At 39.7% G+C, this 18,174-nt stretch overlaps 1 protein-coding gene and 2 long non-coding RNA genes across 6 annotated transcripts in view; 2 read left to right on the top strand and 1 right to left on the bottom strand.

Moving 5' to 3' along the window:
* Rpb8 (DNA-directed RNA polymerases I, II, and III subunit Rpb8) overlaps window positions 1–18,174 on the bottom strand; it is a 67,113-nt gene that overhangs the window by 21,663 nt on the left and 27,276 nt on the right. The window contains exons 3-5 of one of the 3 annotated variants that reach the window (XM_012290262.2): window positions 11,780–11,863; window positions 10,072–10,170; window positions 5,978–6,158 (exon numbers count right to left, since the gene is read on the bottom strand). In XM_012290262.2, coding sequence (XP_012145652.1) covers window positions 5,978–6,158; window positions 10,072–10,170; window positions 11,780–11,863 — 364 coding nt within the window. Of the gene's footprint in view, window positions 1–5,977; window positions 6,159–10,071; window positions 10,171–11,779; window positions 11,864–12,732; window positions 12,953–18,174 lie in introns of those variants that run through there. The other 2 variants (XM_076536338.1, XM_076536339.1) reach the window with 2 other exon arrangements.
* LOC143265250 (uncharacterized) lies at window positions 6,156–8,374 on the top strand. Of its 2 annotated transcripts, none has more exons than XR_013039587.1 (2): window positions 6,156–7,114; window positions 7,206–8,374. It is a non-coding gene; the product is annotated as an uncharacterized LOC143265250 (long non-coding RNA). The 2 variants fall into 2 exon arrangements; XR_013039588.1 differs by having other exon boundaries at window positions 6,156–7,127.
* Window positions 8,595–18,018, top strand: LOC143265252 (uncharacterized). Its single transcript, XR_013039592.1, has 3 exons — window positions 8,595–9,763; window positions 9,877–13,705; window positions 17,663–18,018. It is a non-coding gene; the product is annotated as an uncharacterized LOC143265252 (long non-coding RNA).

Raw genomic sequence — 18,174 nt, 5'->3', positions numbered from 1 at the left:
AAGCCTGGTGAATCTCTGCGTAGGCGTAGAATCGACGTAGATGGTGGAGATTCGCCAGGCAGGTGCGGGACGATCGTGAGGGGATAAATGAAACTGGGTCACCCCTGGGAACCGGAGAGCCTGGGGCTCGTGGTGTCCGGGAACAACTGGTCAGAAGAGCCTGACGAATATCCGCTTCGAAACGGAAGCTGGTACACGCGGCACAGCAAAATCCTGTTTATGTATTCTGGCAAGTTTTCTTCTATGAACGTACACGTTGAACAACGATTTGAAATAATACGATCAAATTGGGAAAATGTTTGATATAATAAAAGGAATTACGTTTGACATGGAGTTGGTACAAAATTGCATTTTCTATAGAAATTTAATTTTCAGAGATCATCTAGATAATTTTAGTTGATTTTCAGATATTTAGATGTTCAGCTGATTTCTAGATAATTGTTAGATGTTCAGCTGGTTTTTAAATAATATTCAGGTAATTTTTAGAGAATGTCTACCTGATTTCCAAATAATATTTGACTGAATGTTCAGCTGATTTTTAGATAACTTTTTAGCTGATTTCTAGACAATATTTACATAATTGTTAGGTGCTCAGCTGGTTTCTAAATAATATTCAGGTAATTTTTAGAGAATGTCTACCTGATTTCCAAATAATATTTGACTGAATGTTAGATGTTCAGCTGATTTCTAGATAATTTTTTAGCTGATTTCTAGACAATATTTACATAATTCTTAGATGTACAGCTGCTTTCTAAATAATATTCAGGTAATTTTTAGATAATATTTACCTAATTTCCAGATAATATTTGACTGATTGTTCAGCTAATTTCCAGATAATATTCAGCTAGTTTTCAAATAACGTTTAGCTGATTTCTACACAATTTGTAGGTAATTTTTAACATTCTGCAAGAAGAAGCAGATTGTTAGTTCGACGTTTTATCACAAAACCATGTAAACAATTTAGACCTAAACCCTCGATAAAAGTCCTCGTAACATTCGTAACTCGTTTCCGAAGCTACATGCAACCATTTCCAGAGTACCGAACACAATGTCCGATCACTACACATAAGTAACAAACGCAGCAAGAGCACGCGAATCATTCCTGTACGCGCAGAAAAAGCGATGCTCGTAAACGAAGAGGAGGCTGCACGGTCGAACGTCGTTGAAGGGAGTTGACCCAGATCGGTCGAACGAAAAACACGCGGTTGGATTATCGAAATAATTCCGCCTCAAACTGGACCGATACCGCTCGATAGACGCATACGTAGCTAAGAGGTATTAGATACGTGGGTACTCTGTATCCATGACGGAATTACAACTCACCCTAACTGGATGTGGAATTGCAGATACGCTAGGCTACCGAGTACACGCATTAAGGCTGAAATTGTGACGCTCTCGGAATACGGTTTAATGTAACATAATCGAATAACTCTCTCGAATCTTGTGTGACCCCTTCTGCGCTCTCTGCGTGACGTCAATCACTGGCTTAAACTCAATTCGTGTACATCTGTGACGGCAAAATAACACGGAGGTTTTAGGACGGTATTGACAAGAGTTTCTTTGTCATGCAATGTATTGGATTGGATCTTTTTTAAGGTACTGTTATGATTAACTTTTTATTGTATCGAGTTGGGGGATAATTCAAAATTTTCGGAATTATGGGTTCTTTGAGGCTGTAGCGCTGGAATTATGAGAGTCTCGATATATGGCCCTTCAAACTATAGCAACGAAAAAAATCATATAACCAAGCATTCTTGATTCTTGACATCCCCTCAATTATTTGTGAATTTTTTATTTCCAAATTTGCTAATTTAAGAATTTCTAAATTGTCCGCTTTAAAAATTTCGGAAACTTGTCAATTTGAGTTAACTCTGAAAATTTTTAAATACGCAACATTTAGGAGCAAGAATTGAAAGACATTACAGGCGTAAGCTAAGAAAAATAGTAGATAGACGTTAAAAGCGATCAGCTGTTAAACGGTCGAGACTGGCTTGCATAATGCTAGCATTACGTGACACGTCGCATTCCCTTCCTTCTTCCGCTCTTCCGAGCAGTCCACATGCGACGTGGATTGCCGCTAGAGTACAAGGCTACAAGTTGACCAGTAACGTACGACAAGTGGCGCGAACAAACGATCGAATATCGTGTTTGCGAGAAACGGAAAAAATGATAACTTCCGCAGTGTACGATGTGCCCGTTAGAGGAACAGAGCCCACCTGCCAAAAACGCGTGCTGCCGCCGTTGCAGCACAACCTTACGTAATTCGGCCCCTCGCTTCGTCGCTGAACTACAACGCGACATTTTTACACGCTTCTCTCTCCCTCTTCTCCCTCGAGTTTTCTGGTAAAGCAACATCGAATGACGTCCAAGTTAAATTTTCCGCCGAGGATATATTTACGACACACCGGGAGAAGACGGAAAGCTTTGACGGCCCTGGGCTTTTGCCGACGAAACCATACTGAGGAAAAAACGTTATGCCTAATATATGATCTTTGTCATTCAACGAGAACTGATAAATAAATTACTCGGAATAAATTACTTCTAATAAGTTAACAGGTACGCTACCTATAATAGGTATTTGAATATCAGTGATATGCAGACCCCAAAATGATAAGGTTCCATACGAAAAGCGACGAAGGTTAGAAAATTTGTAACTACAAAAAGAATGTAGAGTAAAATCTATCAACTAAGATTTTGGAAATAAAAATTATACAAGTCGTTGAAATACATGCGGACCTTGACTAGTCCGCCCACATCCGTTGATTCCCTGTTTGTCAACGCGTACGTCGAGCAGATTTTTAATTTCCGTGGTACGTTTCCAATCGTGACCAAGCCACTTATAATTAATTTCATTTGTGACCATTAATTGCGATAATGACTCGGATGATGTCACGCGATGCATCAGAGTGATCTAACAGATGCATACTGATACCTCTAGTTAGCATTTTTACAAAAACATTTATTGAATATTGCATCGTGAGTTTTTAAACTTGATTGTAATAGGATACGTAATCATGCTAAATTTGTTAAGACTTGAAATTAGTAAAATATGGATAATATGTGTCGATAAATATTTCTGATACCGACAGAAAATATTTATTATAATTAAATTTGTTGGTGTAATGTTAAATTAGTCGATTATGAAATGAATTATTCGAGGAAGATTGAACAGTCGACAATGAGCGCCCTCTATGTCTCGAGGGGCTCTAGAGGGAAAGTCTCCTGCTGGGAGAATCAGCTGATTGGTCGCCAGAGCGTCAGCTGATTTTGACAGCCCGGACGACCTTGTGCGCATCTTAACGCGCGTCGCGCGCCACACTGAATTCAAATGCGCGACTGCGATGCCCGCGCAAGTGCACCGCGCATGTCCACCGCGTACGCCGACTGCGCAAGCTCTTGTCTCGTACGCATCACAGAAAAATGTATCGCATATTTTACCACGGTGTAGGTCACTTTTATTTAGTGAAATTCTTTTCCACAAAATTGAACCATTATCACGAAATGAGAACTGAATTAAAATCGTAGATCAACGATGATCAAAACTATCTCTTCGGTGCGTACCTGCAGTTACATCCACTCTGGAGTCTGTTGCGACCTCGATCAATAAATTTACTTCTCAGCTGTCGTGTCCCTTCAGTGGACTTATCAAGAGACACGTTGGTCGTTAAATTGAAATCATTTTCTTCCTCTCGTTGTTAGAATGTATCCAAAAAGAATACTCCGTGCTCGAGATCATCATAATTATTTATTTGAACACAGTGACTGTTCGTCTTTAAGTCAAAGAATTATTAAATAAGGAATTATGTGATTTCATGTGTGCGATTGAATTGTTTTGTGTTATGTGTTTCTCTTGTTTAGTGTTTTTTTTTATCCTCGATAACATTGCATGGTGTTTGTTATTCCATGTCACCATAGAGACCAGCAGGTAACTCAACGTGGGTTGCTAACGCCCTCAGAAAATTGAGATACCACCAGCTGTGTTCACCCGCTTCATTACCCACCGAGTGAACGCAGAGTGGCTCCCTATTCTCCGAGAGCTTATTTCGCTGTTTCCGTTCTGCTTTTACCGACCGAACGAGTTGAATGATAAATCCTACCTTTTTTGCAATTCCTCGATCGTCGATATCTTTTTAAAGCACGCAGAACTGGAGATTGAGTCTTCTGGTCGTATCAACATCATCGGAATTCTCTTCTTTATCAGTTGGGTCATCATTTGTGATATTAAATAGTTTTCTTTATTTTCGTGTAAGGTTATTATCGAACTTCGGGACTTTGAAATTTTGGGAGACTTTGGAACTTTTGAAGTGTGAAATTTTGAAAATGTGGGACTAAAATGATGCAACATGATTCGTGAAAAATTTTTAAACACGAGTACCCCATATAAGTTTGTGTTATAAAACCACCTAAAGAAACACAATAAAGCTACGTCCAACTGAAGTAGAATAAATAAGAAAGCACTATGCGCAATAAACAGATCAATAAATCGATACAGAAGCATTAGGACCTGAAAGCAAATTACTTTTTCAGACGACCCCTACCACAACCCCAGTTAGATAATAAATTGCGAAGTGTCGCAAACTGATCGATTTTGCGATCATTTTCCTCCTAACGACAAGCACCTATTCATCCAATTAATTTTGCTCCGACAGGGATGTCACGTGACGTTAAGTACTTCGAGCAAAATGGCGGGAAGTTCCTGTCAAAACTTGAACTCGTTCAAAATTAACAACCCATTGTGATTCTAACCTAAATTAATTCAATTTCACTTTCCTAACTTAACGTCCGACGATAAAATTTCAATTCTGGGTAAATTAATTCAATTCTTAACCTAACCTGACAATAATTGTCTATGAAAATTTTACGCAACACCAATGGAAAAATACGTGTGTAGAACACTGTCATCGATAAATGATAACGATTACATAATCGAAATGATTTAAATTCTCTTTACGTTTCGCGAGTTTACACGGCATTATCTTATCGAGCGTCGGCCACGCTGCATTCTTCTATCTTCAAAGCACACACACAGAGGATATTCCATACACATTCGATGTTAGAAGTTCGTTTGCGATACTACATTGGTCAAACATCGAAAGCGGCCTTTACCGCATACGTTAACTACACACGGTCGAATCAAGTTTCAAGGTTAAACGATAAGTCAGTCGAATCAGGTTATCGCGGGACCCCTTCATTATTCCGCTTTTCCCTAACGTTTTGTCGCGATTGTTCAATTTAAAAAGTTCTATTAGTTACCGTACTGTTATTACACGTACATAATTTCATCTAAATTTTAGATGAGTTTGAAGTATTTTCATTGATCAATTTGGTATTTCATAGTAGGCATTTTTTAATGCAACTGATAATATTTGTATATAGTTTTAACTTATGTTTTTATTTATATAATTATTTTATAGCTATTGTTACTTCGAGTAAGTTCACAAAGTTAGTCGCGAAAATTCAAAAAACGCGTGTTAAATTATATCTCACAACGCAGTAAAGTTTAACACGTATTTTAGTGGTTTTATGCGTGGAATATGACCCGTGGAACAACACATTCGGTTTTTATTATCGTACGAATATTAAATATCGTTTTTACGAGCAATGAAGATACCCAGGACTAAGAGGCTTGAAAAATTCTCACGGAACCTCATTGAGCACTGGAAGCGAGCCAATCAGAGATCACGGCAGAAAGAGGGCGCGTTTACGCACGGCGACGCGTGCGAATGACGTCACAGTGTGACGTGTCATGCGTGTACGCATGGAGATACGCGAGGCGATTACGATGGATCGTAACAGAATAAAATAACGATACTGATAAAGTCATTTTTTTTCAAATCGCATGTTTCCAGTTGTTTTTCAATTTGGAACAAATTACGAAAATAAAACGAAAGCTCTGACGTATAGGAAATAATAAAAATTTTATTGTTCCATTATCATCTTATTCTGTTACGAGTTATAATTAATAAAATATACTCACAGTCTACTGCTAGGTTCGTTGCTGGCTTCGTCACCTTCGATTCGGTAAACTTTACCGGACATCACGTATTCGAAACTGTCTGCTCTGGAGCCACCTTCCTGTTCCGTCGCGTTCCATTCCCCTCCATCCGGATAGCCGTCCTCCCTCAAGGTCGTCGCAAGAACCAAACGAAATTTATCACCTGTAACAAACGAAGAAAACGACGTTCCAGTAAATAGAGTCGCAAGAGAAACTTGTATGGTAACAACGTATTTGACTATAAATACTGAAATGCGATAAAAAAAAAATTGTGATGTCGGAACACGGAAACTGATCTCTAATAATAAGCCTCAAGGTAATTGCATCGAAAATACATTGGGGGCGTTGCAGACGCGTTCGCTTCGGCACGTTTAACGAGATTCACACGGTTGATTGCGCGAACATAAACCAATAAGACTCGTCTTCTCGCTATTTTCACGAACGAATCATATTATACACACGCGCGACTGACCAACACGCGAGAACATTTGGCGTGTACTTCTCCCTCCCGCATTGCCTTATGTGTCGTACATATGTTACGCGAACGTGATATGACACGTTACTTCGAGACGAAACACAAAAACTGTAATATATTACGCGTGTCGGTCGCCTTCGTTATATATCTTTGATTATGCAATGGATCGACTTAAGTAACAAAGGTATAGAGAAACTGTCGTCATAAAAAAATAACATCTCGAACGAGCGGAAGTGAGATTAATCAAACGGTGACACAAGCAAGTTCTTAACGACGCAGCAGATGTACAGTGCAACTCAAAAATTGGTACACTAATGTAAGTTCTTTTATGAAAGAATGTCAATTTTTTTATATGCAATCCCCGTTCGCGTGTCTACAGTGAATGTTGAAACGAGTTCTGTCTGTCGTGGAGTAAGAAAATTTTTAAATGTTCTTTAAGCACGATATTGCAAAGAAGGTACACAACACTTCGTGTGTTTAGCTACTAATAAAACACGCCCAAGCTGGCACACATAAAACTCTCCGGGAGAACAAGGGTCAAGGTTAAAAGTCCGCGCTATATCGACGATAGACATAGTACACGGTAATCGATATTACCGGCCGTGGCAATGTCGAGAGGACAATGCAGAAACGGCGGATAAAAAGCAAGTCAGAAAAGTCTGAATGATCAATTGATCGTGTTACGAAGTATATATGGGTTAGGCTTACATCACAATAATGATATAATGATTATAGATTATCTAGTTGAGCGTTGCACGGACGGTATTACATCCCTAGCTGTATCAACCAATGCTGAACGAGCAGCGAATATGTGTGTCGCGTGATTTACCGCAATAACCTTGACACTGACAGCGATCAACCCGTGTACGGTTAAGTCTTGTTCAAACGTACGAAACCTCGGATACAGCACCGAATTTAGAGTGGATATAAAAGGAATTAGATACGTGTATCCAAAGATGAACTGCACCGTGTAACCGTACTCGGGAACGTCGAAGCACCCCCGCGCCACACAGAGGTCTGATCTGTCCCGGGATCTACCAAAAACCGCCATCTTGTCTCGTGACGTCAACGCGGTCGAGGGAAAAAGGAGAGAACGAGATAGTTTATATTAGAAATTCCTGAACTCGGTTTTCGGAAGTGACTGAAATTTGACCTTGGAACTTTGAGAAATTTTTAAATTTAAAAAGCGGATGACTTGGGACTTTGGAACCTTCATATTTTCGAATTTTTTGTGGCACATTAGAATTTTTGAATTACGAAAAAATGGGGTGTTAGATATTTTGCAACTCTATAACTTTGGAATTTATGACCGATTTGAGTAACGCTGGCTTACTATTGATAGCGACAATTAACTCAGTATATTGTAAAATAAATTTTGATAAAGTTACGTTAATCCAACGCATTCAATAACGTTAAAAACGATAATCCGTGTCTTTTGTATCGATTTTTGTCCCGGGTCCTGCAAGCACTACCGTCGATCCTGAATTTTGATATATCCATTTTTTGTCCGCCGCGCATTCGCATTCACGACGCAGAACGTGCTACTCTCGTTTTCCATTCGAATACATTAACGCACCTGTCACGGTGACCTTTTCCCTTCTGCACTCGATGAATCATGCCAGACGACGCATTCACGATTTACATTATCGAAGCTCGTAACACACGCGTATCCTTGTCACTGTTTCTCCTTTCTTGCGTCCGGAACTTTCGTGCATCGAATAATCCAAAACACTCGGTGACATTGTGCGACTCAACATGTCCGCCGATCGCGTTCGTATGTAGGTTAGTCGCGCGACGGTAAAATACGAAAAGTACGTCGTCGAGGAGAAAAAAAAAACTCGTGCACGGATATACGCGACTGAGAAAAGTTAAAGACGAATACGCGATGGAACGACAACGACGAACTACACACAATGTCCGATGAAAACACGAACACACACGGCCGCGGCTTCTTCTCTCGGCAGCGAGCGAATATCGCGACCGACACGGTTACGAGTCGTGGCCGTTTTGACCTTGGCATTGAACTTATGGGAGCTGCCGGGTGAGGCAGGAGAGAGGAGTGGGGCATAAGGACGGGGAGAGGGGAGACGAGCAGAATGTGGCACGATCGGGGAAGGTGGGGGGAGCAAGGAGAGATGGAGAGGGGAGGGGAGAAGAGGAAGATTGCGTCATCTCGCGCAAGCCTGTGCGCCGCGCGTCAATACAGCGGGACTGCCTGGCCCTATGGACTAACCTTCGTTCTCCTTCTCCTCCGTTTTACTCTCCCTCTCTCTCGTTTAGTCCTGCACGATCGACAAGCTCCTTCCTGCAAAATCTATTCTAACCCTCCGACAATTGTAAACGCGATTTCTTGCCATTTAGAATTCCATTTTCGTTCTACCACGTTTTTCGTTGAAACAGGTGCACGCCAAGTAGCGTATACCATCTACTGTTAAACTTAAAATGGTACGGTACACGTATGTACAAAGTAAACAAATACTGCTAGTGGGTGAGCAGTCAAAATTGCTAATCAAAGAAAATCTATTATGACGCATATCGGGTCTGTGCCTGAACATTTCTGCGTCTTAAAACACAGGAAAAAATGAATAAATCCAAGTAGAATTTGCAGCGGGTCAAAATGACCCATTCAACGTATACGTTTTAAAGAAGTATGCATACATTAATTAGAACATAAAACTTCTCTCCAACGTATTATTTTCCAAGAAACTTTCTACTTTCTTGCCAAGAATGTTTAACCTAGTATTTGTTAAAAATGCCGAAGTTTTTATATAAAGGAATGTTTTAATCGGTACACGTAAAATGTTATGGAAATATGTATCCTAAAGGAAAAAGATCGAGTTACAAGTTGGAGAACGAATAAAGAGAAACTTACAAAAGAAGGGAAACTATTCTGAGAAAAGAAGAGACAAGGAAACAGGATGTGAATCTGTAAACACAGCAAAAGTAGGCAGGGGTGGATCGACGATGCGGTGCACCCCACCTACTTCTCCTACCCCTGGCATCGGTGGGTGTGACGCACCCACTCCCTCTGCAGCGCCCGAATCAACGGGATACATCCAGAACCGTCCGTGGGGCGAGTCAAAATGACGATGTTCAGAGGGGAACCGGGAGGGGGAGTTGGTTTGCTGCAGCGTGACGTGGCCTTGGATGCACTTACAAATCTAATACACGTTAATCACGAATGCCCTTCCCTTTCTCGATTCACTTTTCATTATAAAACCTGCTGATGCGATTATTCAAAGTTCTCTTTGAAACTTGGGATTTTAAAAAAACGTTCACTCTTTTACAAGAAAGTAATTACGTGTAATATGAATAAGAATTATGATTAAGATATATTATTAACAATAATATAAATAATGTTTGGTAGAGGTAAAAATGTTAAAAGATATACTGTGATTTGTCCTAGGTTATGTCCTACACGAACGAACAGTAAGACGACCTCCGCTATCAGTTTACACATGATATATAAACGTCATCGTGCATAATCCTGATGACGTATGGAAAACGATAGAAATGAATGATAAGATGTTGAAAAAGAAGTTCGAAAGCGCAACGTGTCAAACACAGTTCGTTGCCACTAAAAAAGATCGACGGAAGTTACCTTGAAGTGTACTTAGACACACACTAGGCCAACAGCGGGTCGCTTGGGTGGAACACGTTCCGCCAGTGTCCATTACCCAAGGTCGTCCTTCGGATGTCTCTAACCAAGAAGTGGAAAAGCGACGGGAGTAAAGAGGAAAAAAATACAGGCGCACACGTGCGTCTCTTAGCACGAAACACGTGTCACGTTTACCAAAGAGTATCGAAGATGGAGGGGTGTTATCGATTCTTGGCCACCGATCACGCCCCCTGGAGTGTCCTCCGTCTTTCTCTCGCCCGAACGTTTCCCAAACATTTTAAACGAGATTTCAGCCGCTGTGTGTCAATGGTTTTGGCACCCATTACACAACCGGAAACGAAACTCCGCGAAATTCGCTCAAGAAGGAAAATAGAAATCTAAATATTGCGCAGCTGACAAATGCGTCTACGACGTTCTGCGCGACTTTCGCGCGGACATAAATCTTATTCTGGTGCTTCGAAAATCGCGGTGATCGAACATCTGTCGCTCTGTTAAAAATACAACTGACAAACATTCACTGATTTCATGGAATTTATACTAGTCGGTATTAGATTTTTAGGGACTTCTACATTACTCTTGTGCTACCATTATTCGATAAGTTAGGTGAGGATTGGCAGCTTGTATTAAGCTAGCTATTATGTTAGGATGAGGTTAGGTTATGCAACTAGGTGAGATCGGTAACATAATCAAAACGATAGTTAATAAAGACAAAGTGATCTTAAAACGGTATCCACATAAAATCTAACTTAAACACGAAGTTACGAGCCATTTTCCCGCTCAAATATTACCGAAAAGTAATACCGGTGTCTGCGATATACGTAAGAGATAACGTGACGAAACTTTTAGACTGGATGTCAGATTAAACAAGAGTGTAAACTTTACACTCGTTTATCTTGCAAAATTTATGCTTCGTACGTATCGATCAAGCGATTCGCACACATGTGAACAGCGCGAGTCGCGTGTGATGTAAACAAACGCGAAAGCCATGACAGGGCTTCTGTAATATAGCAAACAGAATTTTCATGCAGCCTTCGGCTACCCCTCTGCCTATAAAAAAAACGTTTAATTACTTTTCCCCTTCTAGTTATGCGTTTCTTTGTACTCTGAATAAGTTATTTATTAGCCCATTATTCTGGAAGATCGTTATTTTTAATACTTTTTACAGCATGAATTTTTAAGTCGCATAAGTGAGATTTGAATGACCGCTGCAGTTTTTTGAAATTCCTTTTTAACGTGCAAGATAAAAATAAGGAACTATCATGAATACATTGATATTAGATGAAATTAGAGGGTTAAAATATTTCGGTCGAAAAATTAATCTGAATAATTTTTAACGACTAAAACGGACTGTCAATCTGGCACCACGTAACGAGTACCATATGCTCCTTTATCTGGAGCTGGCAAACATATTTTTCGATGAACATCACACCAGAATGAGCGATCGCGCTAAAATTAACTCTTGCCCAGATAACGCTAATTTATTGATCCTATTATAATAAATATTCTTAATGTTATTTCGTCAATTTCACCCTTTCAGTAATTACTTTCTAGAAAGCTTTGTCACCGTGATAGAAAAGTAACTGTTATACGTATGTAAATATTAATGTACTCGCGCACAAATAATTACAGGGCAAAATTCAGGTCAGTTACAAAAAAAATGTTTAATAATAATTGAAAATTATCTACTCACCTAGTTCCATTGGGTACAACCAGCTGTTGATGTCGAGGATCAGGTCCATCTTGAAGGACTCGGACTCGCAATGGAGTCTGCTCACTGCAACCCGTCATCATCGATCGCCAGCCATCCAGGAGAATCGGGAAAAAAAGAAACCAAAAAACCTCGTCATCATCTGCGTTCTATATATATCAAGGACACGGTTACACCAATATACAAGGTCTCTCGAAGGTGACGCAATAAAAAACCGATTTATAACATTCATTAACACGTTAACAATCTTTAAGGTTTCTCAACATTTTTGGAATTTAGACATTTTTTAAATAGGGATCTAGAGATTTTGGAATTAAGGGATCGAGGTCTAGGGATTTTTGGTATCTGGACTTCAGACTCTAGGGATTTTTAATCTGAAGATTCAGGGAATATTTTTGAATCTCAAACTTGGGGACTAGAGATTTTTGTTCAGTATCTGGAGGATTTAGGGAACTAGGGAAAAGTTCAGGGATTTTTAATCTGCAGATTCAGGAAAGATTTCTGAATCTCGAATTTGGGGATTAAAGATTTTTGGTTCAGAATCTAGGGATATTTGGAGGATTTAGGGAGCTAGGGAAGATTTCAAGGATTTGAAAATATAAAGATGTAGATATTTAAAGATTCGATAATACACATTAAAGTCTACATAAATAATCAACAATGGTCAAAGTGTCAATTGATGAACTGTCAAATTTTCTTTGAAATCCTCATTCAAATTTCCCGCAAAATTTTTGCGAAACTAGACACAGAGAAATGTCACTTCGATTAATTTCCGTCCATAAATCCCCCTTATCCACGATATCAATAATGGAACACATTGTATAAATACATATTAAACCACGGTTAAAGCCACGAGGGAGAAAAGACCCGATATCAATTTCTAGCTAAAAGCCACACGTTATATCGCGTGAAAATAAAAAAGTACGAGGCATTACGTGATGCATTTGTCAGGGAGTAGAATGACTCATAGAGAGTCTTTGGTGTAAGACCGTCGGCGGAAGTGCCGATCACGCACGATTCCGAACCAACAGGGATTAAACGAGACGCGAATATCTTTTTTTTACTGATCTTTGGGAAGCAGTCGTGCCACTTGACGGCTGCCCACCAGTTTGACGTCACTGTCAGCCCAGCCAATCGCATTTGATCCGCGATACGAATTTATCGTTGCACCGGTACATTCGCGGAAAACACGAAGGCAACGAGGAGAGCCGAACGTTTGGATGTAAAATCGTGTACATGGACATACACGCACGCGTCGGGTATACCACGAAGTTTGTGTTGTGTGCATAGGTTTCGCGGTTAATTGGCGAGTAAAACTTTTATTTCTATTTTTCGGGCTGGTTCATTAACTCATTTTTTATCATAAACCCCATTCGAGGATTTAAGTACTCGGCAAAATAATGATGGAAAAATTTCAAAAACGATTTAATTACAAAGCTGGTTCTCAATTTGTAATTCATAATGAATTTTTTGTCGAATAATTAAGGGCAATTGCGGTTACAGAAGTAAAATGTAAAAGAGTAGCGAATAAAAATTCGCTTCGAAGTTTGTTGGAATACTCGTTTTATTTCAGGCTCGCAGATAAACGACGATCTCATGAAACTCTCGATGATATCTCGGATGATATCGTGTATCGAATCTAGGATTACAAACCGACATGTCATCCCGCGTAAACAAATTGTCCTTGAAACTACGCAAATTTCGTTACGAAAGTAGATTTCAACAGTGTCTCTACGAAATCACTTGACATTTTCGAAGATAATCAGTATCAAGCAGCCGCACACGTATCGTTTCAATTACATAATTTGTCCTTTATACGGAAACGTGTTTCAGTTTGTGCCACTTCACTCTACTTGACGCTGAACAACCAATAAGAACAGGCTTGTACTGCATATCACTGCACTAAATGTAATTACCTGATCCAAAGATTTCTCCTAGAAATTAATTTCACGTTTTTGACGATAACATTGTTATCTTATTATTTCTTGCTATATTACTATGCGTTTTAATTCCTACGTATTATATCGCCAATATTACCATGCATTATGGTTTCTTTAGGGGTATATTGCCATATGTTAGAATTTTCCACGTGTTATATTGCCATAGGTAACAATTTCCCTCGCGTTATATCGCCACGCGTTTCAGTTTCCTTCGCGTTATATCGCCACTCATTATGATTCCCCTCGCGTTATATCGTCATTCTTTGCAATTCCCGCGCGTTATATTACCACGCGTTATATCGCCACGCATTGTAATTTCCCCTTGCGTTATGTCGCCACTCTTTGCAATTCATTCGTGTTATATTACCACGCGTTAAAATTTCCTCGCGTTATATCGCCACGCATTCTAATTCCCCTGGCGTTATATTGCCACTTTTTGCAATTCCCTCGCGTTATATCGCCACGCGTTTCAATTTCCTTCGCGTTATATCGCCACGCGTTTCAATTTCTTTCGCGTTATATCGCCACGCATTAGGATTCCCCTCGCGTTAAATCGCCACCCTTTGCAATTCCCTCGCGTTATATCGCCACGCATTGTAATTCACCTCGCGTTATATCGCCATGCGTAACAACTTCCTCGCATTATATCGCCACGCATTGTAATTCACCTCGCGTTATATCGCCATGCGTAACAACTTCCTCGCATTATATCGCCACGCATTACAACTCACCTCGCGTTATATCGCCATGCATTGTAATTCACCTCGCGTTATATCGCCACGCGTAACAACTCCCTCGAGTTATATCGCCGCGTGTCACAATTTCCCTCGCGTTATATTGCCATCGTTGCAATTCCCCTTACATGACGTTTCCACGCGTTGCAACACCCCTCGCGTTATATTGCCAAAAATTATAATTTCTCATGTGTTACGACACTATCGCATTATATCATACGTTGCGATATTCCATGCCCTATAAATCCCTTGACCTATATCGTCATAAAAATTCCTCACGTTATATCGCCAGGTTTTATCACGTGTTACATTGCCAATGTGATATACCATAGTACTTAACAACCGTTGCATATCACTGTACTAAATATAATAATTGATTTCATCAGTTTCTTTCAAGACTTCCACTTTCGTGACACGTCATTTTACTTGGCGCGAAACGGCCAACGAGAGGACATGCCCGCGCTGCATATCAGCGTGTAATGGACCCGTCCGCGTGACACGGCAATGTTGAATCGCGCGCCATTTCAAACTCCCGCGGCTAAAAGGATGATAATTCTCTTGAATTTACGTTACGCGTTGAACACGACCACGCTCTACGCGCGTAACCGTGGAAACGCGATATGATAATTCAGAAGCAAAGGCATGAAATAACAGACATTCTTGAAATGAAACTGCATATCACGGGAAAACGAAACAGGAAGTTTTGCTCCGGCACAGCTTCACTTCGAGTCCCAAGAATTACTTCCACGTCTTTCTTTTACTTCGCTGAACTTCGTTTGTGGACACTCAACTTTTTTTAGTAACCTTACATACAGATATTTTTTACAATTACTAGAATTGTTTAGATTGGAAAGATTCTGTTTAACAAGGCTGTTTAACAAGGGTACTGTTTAACATGTATCAGTTTTATGAAGGTTCAATCGTAAAAGCTCAATGTGGTCAGAAGTTGAATGTACTTACTTTCTGACACCATATTCATTTTAACCAAACTGTATTCGTTGAGTTGCATTTATTTCTCACCTCTTTACGAGTGTCAAGATAAACGAGTTCTCTGCAAGTATCGTACCAATCGCGTTCATTTGACAAATCAAAGCAGTACTTCATATGCATCTTTACATCTAAGATTTGCACGAATTAATGAAACTCTTTCGTCGACGTGACTCACGGTATGTATTAAGCATGTAGCTTGAATTATGCACGATTCGATTCGACAAACCGAATAACTCGTGCGCACAATTATTCCCTCTTTGCTATTTCCATTGCAACGAGCAACACGCGCGTGAGAAACGTGCCATTAAAGTTTCACTCTCTTAGCGAGTACATACAAGCCTCAATTATGCTTCTTGTTAAACGAACATTTTAATCGCGCGATTAAAGCAATTTGATTAAGGCGATTTAGCTTTTCATTCGAAAGAATAAATTTCGTAGTCTGTGAAGACTGCAGATTATTTTGTAATTAACAGAATGAAACTAAGGAGTTTCATAAGATATTGGCGATAAATAGGCAATTAAGTAACTATTCGCAAGGAGTTTCAGAGTTGAAATGATATAACTTGGTGCTCGAATAACAAGTTATCTCATATACGCAATATGTCATATAACAAGCTACTCGATAGAGCTTCGATCTCCCGAAGATTCTACACGTAAAATAATAAAAAATTAAACTAGTCGAATAACCCTGGAATTGTAATTTTTGTAATTACCGCGAATTCGAAGTCCACTTCGATATCGATATTTCAGCGATAAGCGAAAAAGGCAATCGATGGCTTCCTTACTGCGAGTTATGCGCACATTTTGCAAAATTCGAAGTCCACTCGATATTTATTTCGACGATAAGTAGCCACGGTTGTGCGATAACGAAATATTTCACGGATTACCACATCGCCTCGAAATCGATTGTTTGAAAAATTCTCGTGCGACGAAATTGCAGCGGTGCAAAAATGGAGATAATGCGATGCAATCGCAGTGGTATTTTCTCGAAAATGGAGAACATTTCACCCTGAACTAGGTACAATAGGGGACAATTTTTAATTATAGGGAACTAACGGTATTTCTGCGAAATAAGGTGTTTTCGCAAACACGAAACTTGTATTTGCAAATTAAAATTATTATGTGGAAATTGAATAAGGGAAACTACGTATTCACATATAGCGTTGAAAATCTAGGGGAAAAGTGACGTCAAAAGACAGAGTTTGAATTCTAAACGCAATAGAATTGTGCAATCCATGCTGCGTTGCCAAAATTCCAGGCACACGACTTGGTCAGATATTACTCGTGTGCGATTTCCATGGAACTTTCGATTATCGAGAGTTAACCCTCGAATGCAAACTTCCGAAGCAAAAACTACAAAATGCATTTGCACAGAATTGCTCGTCAGAAATAAGTCTTCCTCAGGAAGTGGCATAAATTATTTCTCGACAACTGAGAATTAATTCATCGCATACTGCATGAGAGAGTTAACGATTTTTAAACATTTAACATTCAAGGATAAACATAATTTTCTGACAACCTATAATCTTATTAATCATGGAAAGTACAAAAGATCTTTGTATTTGAACTGGGGCGAATTATGAAAATGTAAACCCTAGAGGGGGTAGATTCCCAGAATCTACTTGTACGAACTTTCAAAATTTTCTGCTTAAAAATTACACTGTCGATTCCGAATTTCACGAGGAATTTAATTAAACTGGACGCTATTTCAGCTTTTTCAAGCCTGGTAAAGTACATATTTACCTCGTAGGTTTGAAAATTTAATTCCGCAAATAGATAATGCAAAAACATTAGGGGTACCGAAAAGTAATCAAAATTTCGTTTGCTTTCGAAAAACATTTATTTATTAAAGAAATCTTAAATGCTAATCAACAAAATAATTTCCATTATTTTCTAACGCTTTTTGTTAGCGCGAAGACAATTGCTCGATTCCCTTTTTAAAAAAGTCCTTCAGTTCATTGAAAAACTTTGACGTCATCGAAGAAATTTTGATTTCTTCGGTACCCCTAATATTTACCTCGTAGGTTTGAAAATTTAATTGATAATACAAAAATATATAGACAGTATAGTTTGAAATTGGTTATTAATTTTCTGCTGGTAGAGATTGCAGAATAAATCGAAGAGAAGAAACGAAGTTACCTTTTATTTATAAGAAGTACGAAGAGAAGAGGGTGTACAGAAGTTAAAAATACGAATTCCAGGTACTCCGCAAAGAAAAGATTGGCAAGGAGGAATAAAAGAAAGCGATCGGAAGTCAAGGTCCAAAGTGTCTTCTAAGAAAACTGAGTTACTCACGCTGATCGATGACATCAGTGTCAGCCAAGAAGCACGGTTAGTCATCTCGATTTTAATTCCCGCATCTGGATCCACCATGTAACACGCTAATCGTAACTTCGAAACATGCCTCGAAACGTACATCGTAAAATAAAAAGGGGAGGCTTCCGCACCACGGATGGTTATCAAAAGGAGCCCGAAGGTGGCACACGGTGGACTGATCCGTTGCTGACGTTGCTGCCGCCAGCTGCTCGACTTGTATGCGGCGATGGAGAGAGAGCAACGACGACCTTTACGGTCGCCCGCTGCTACGAGTTCTCCAACGAAACGCACGGAACCTGCCTTTATCCCCCACCACAACCGACTCTCACCCTCTAACCCTTCCCCACTCGTCCACGATTTAGCCACCTTACTACCCTCCCTACTCCGACCGTTATCC

The sequence above is a fragment of the Megachile rotundata genome, chromosome 10 (genome assembly GCF_050947335.1).
Source record: "Megachile rotundata isolate GNS110a chromosome 10, iyMegRotu1, whole genome shotgun sequence".
Classification (NCBI taxonomy): Eukaryota; Metazoa; Arthropoda; class Insecta; order Hymenoptera; family Megachilidae; genus Megachile; species Megachile rotundata.
This window is presented reverse-complemented; position numbering and strand designations above follow the sequence as displayed.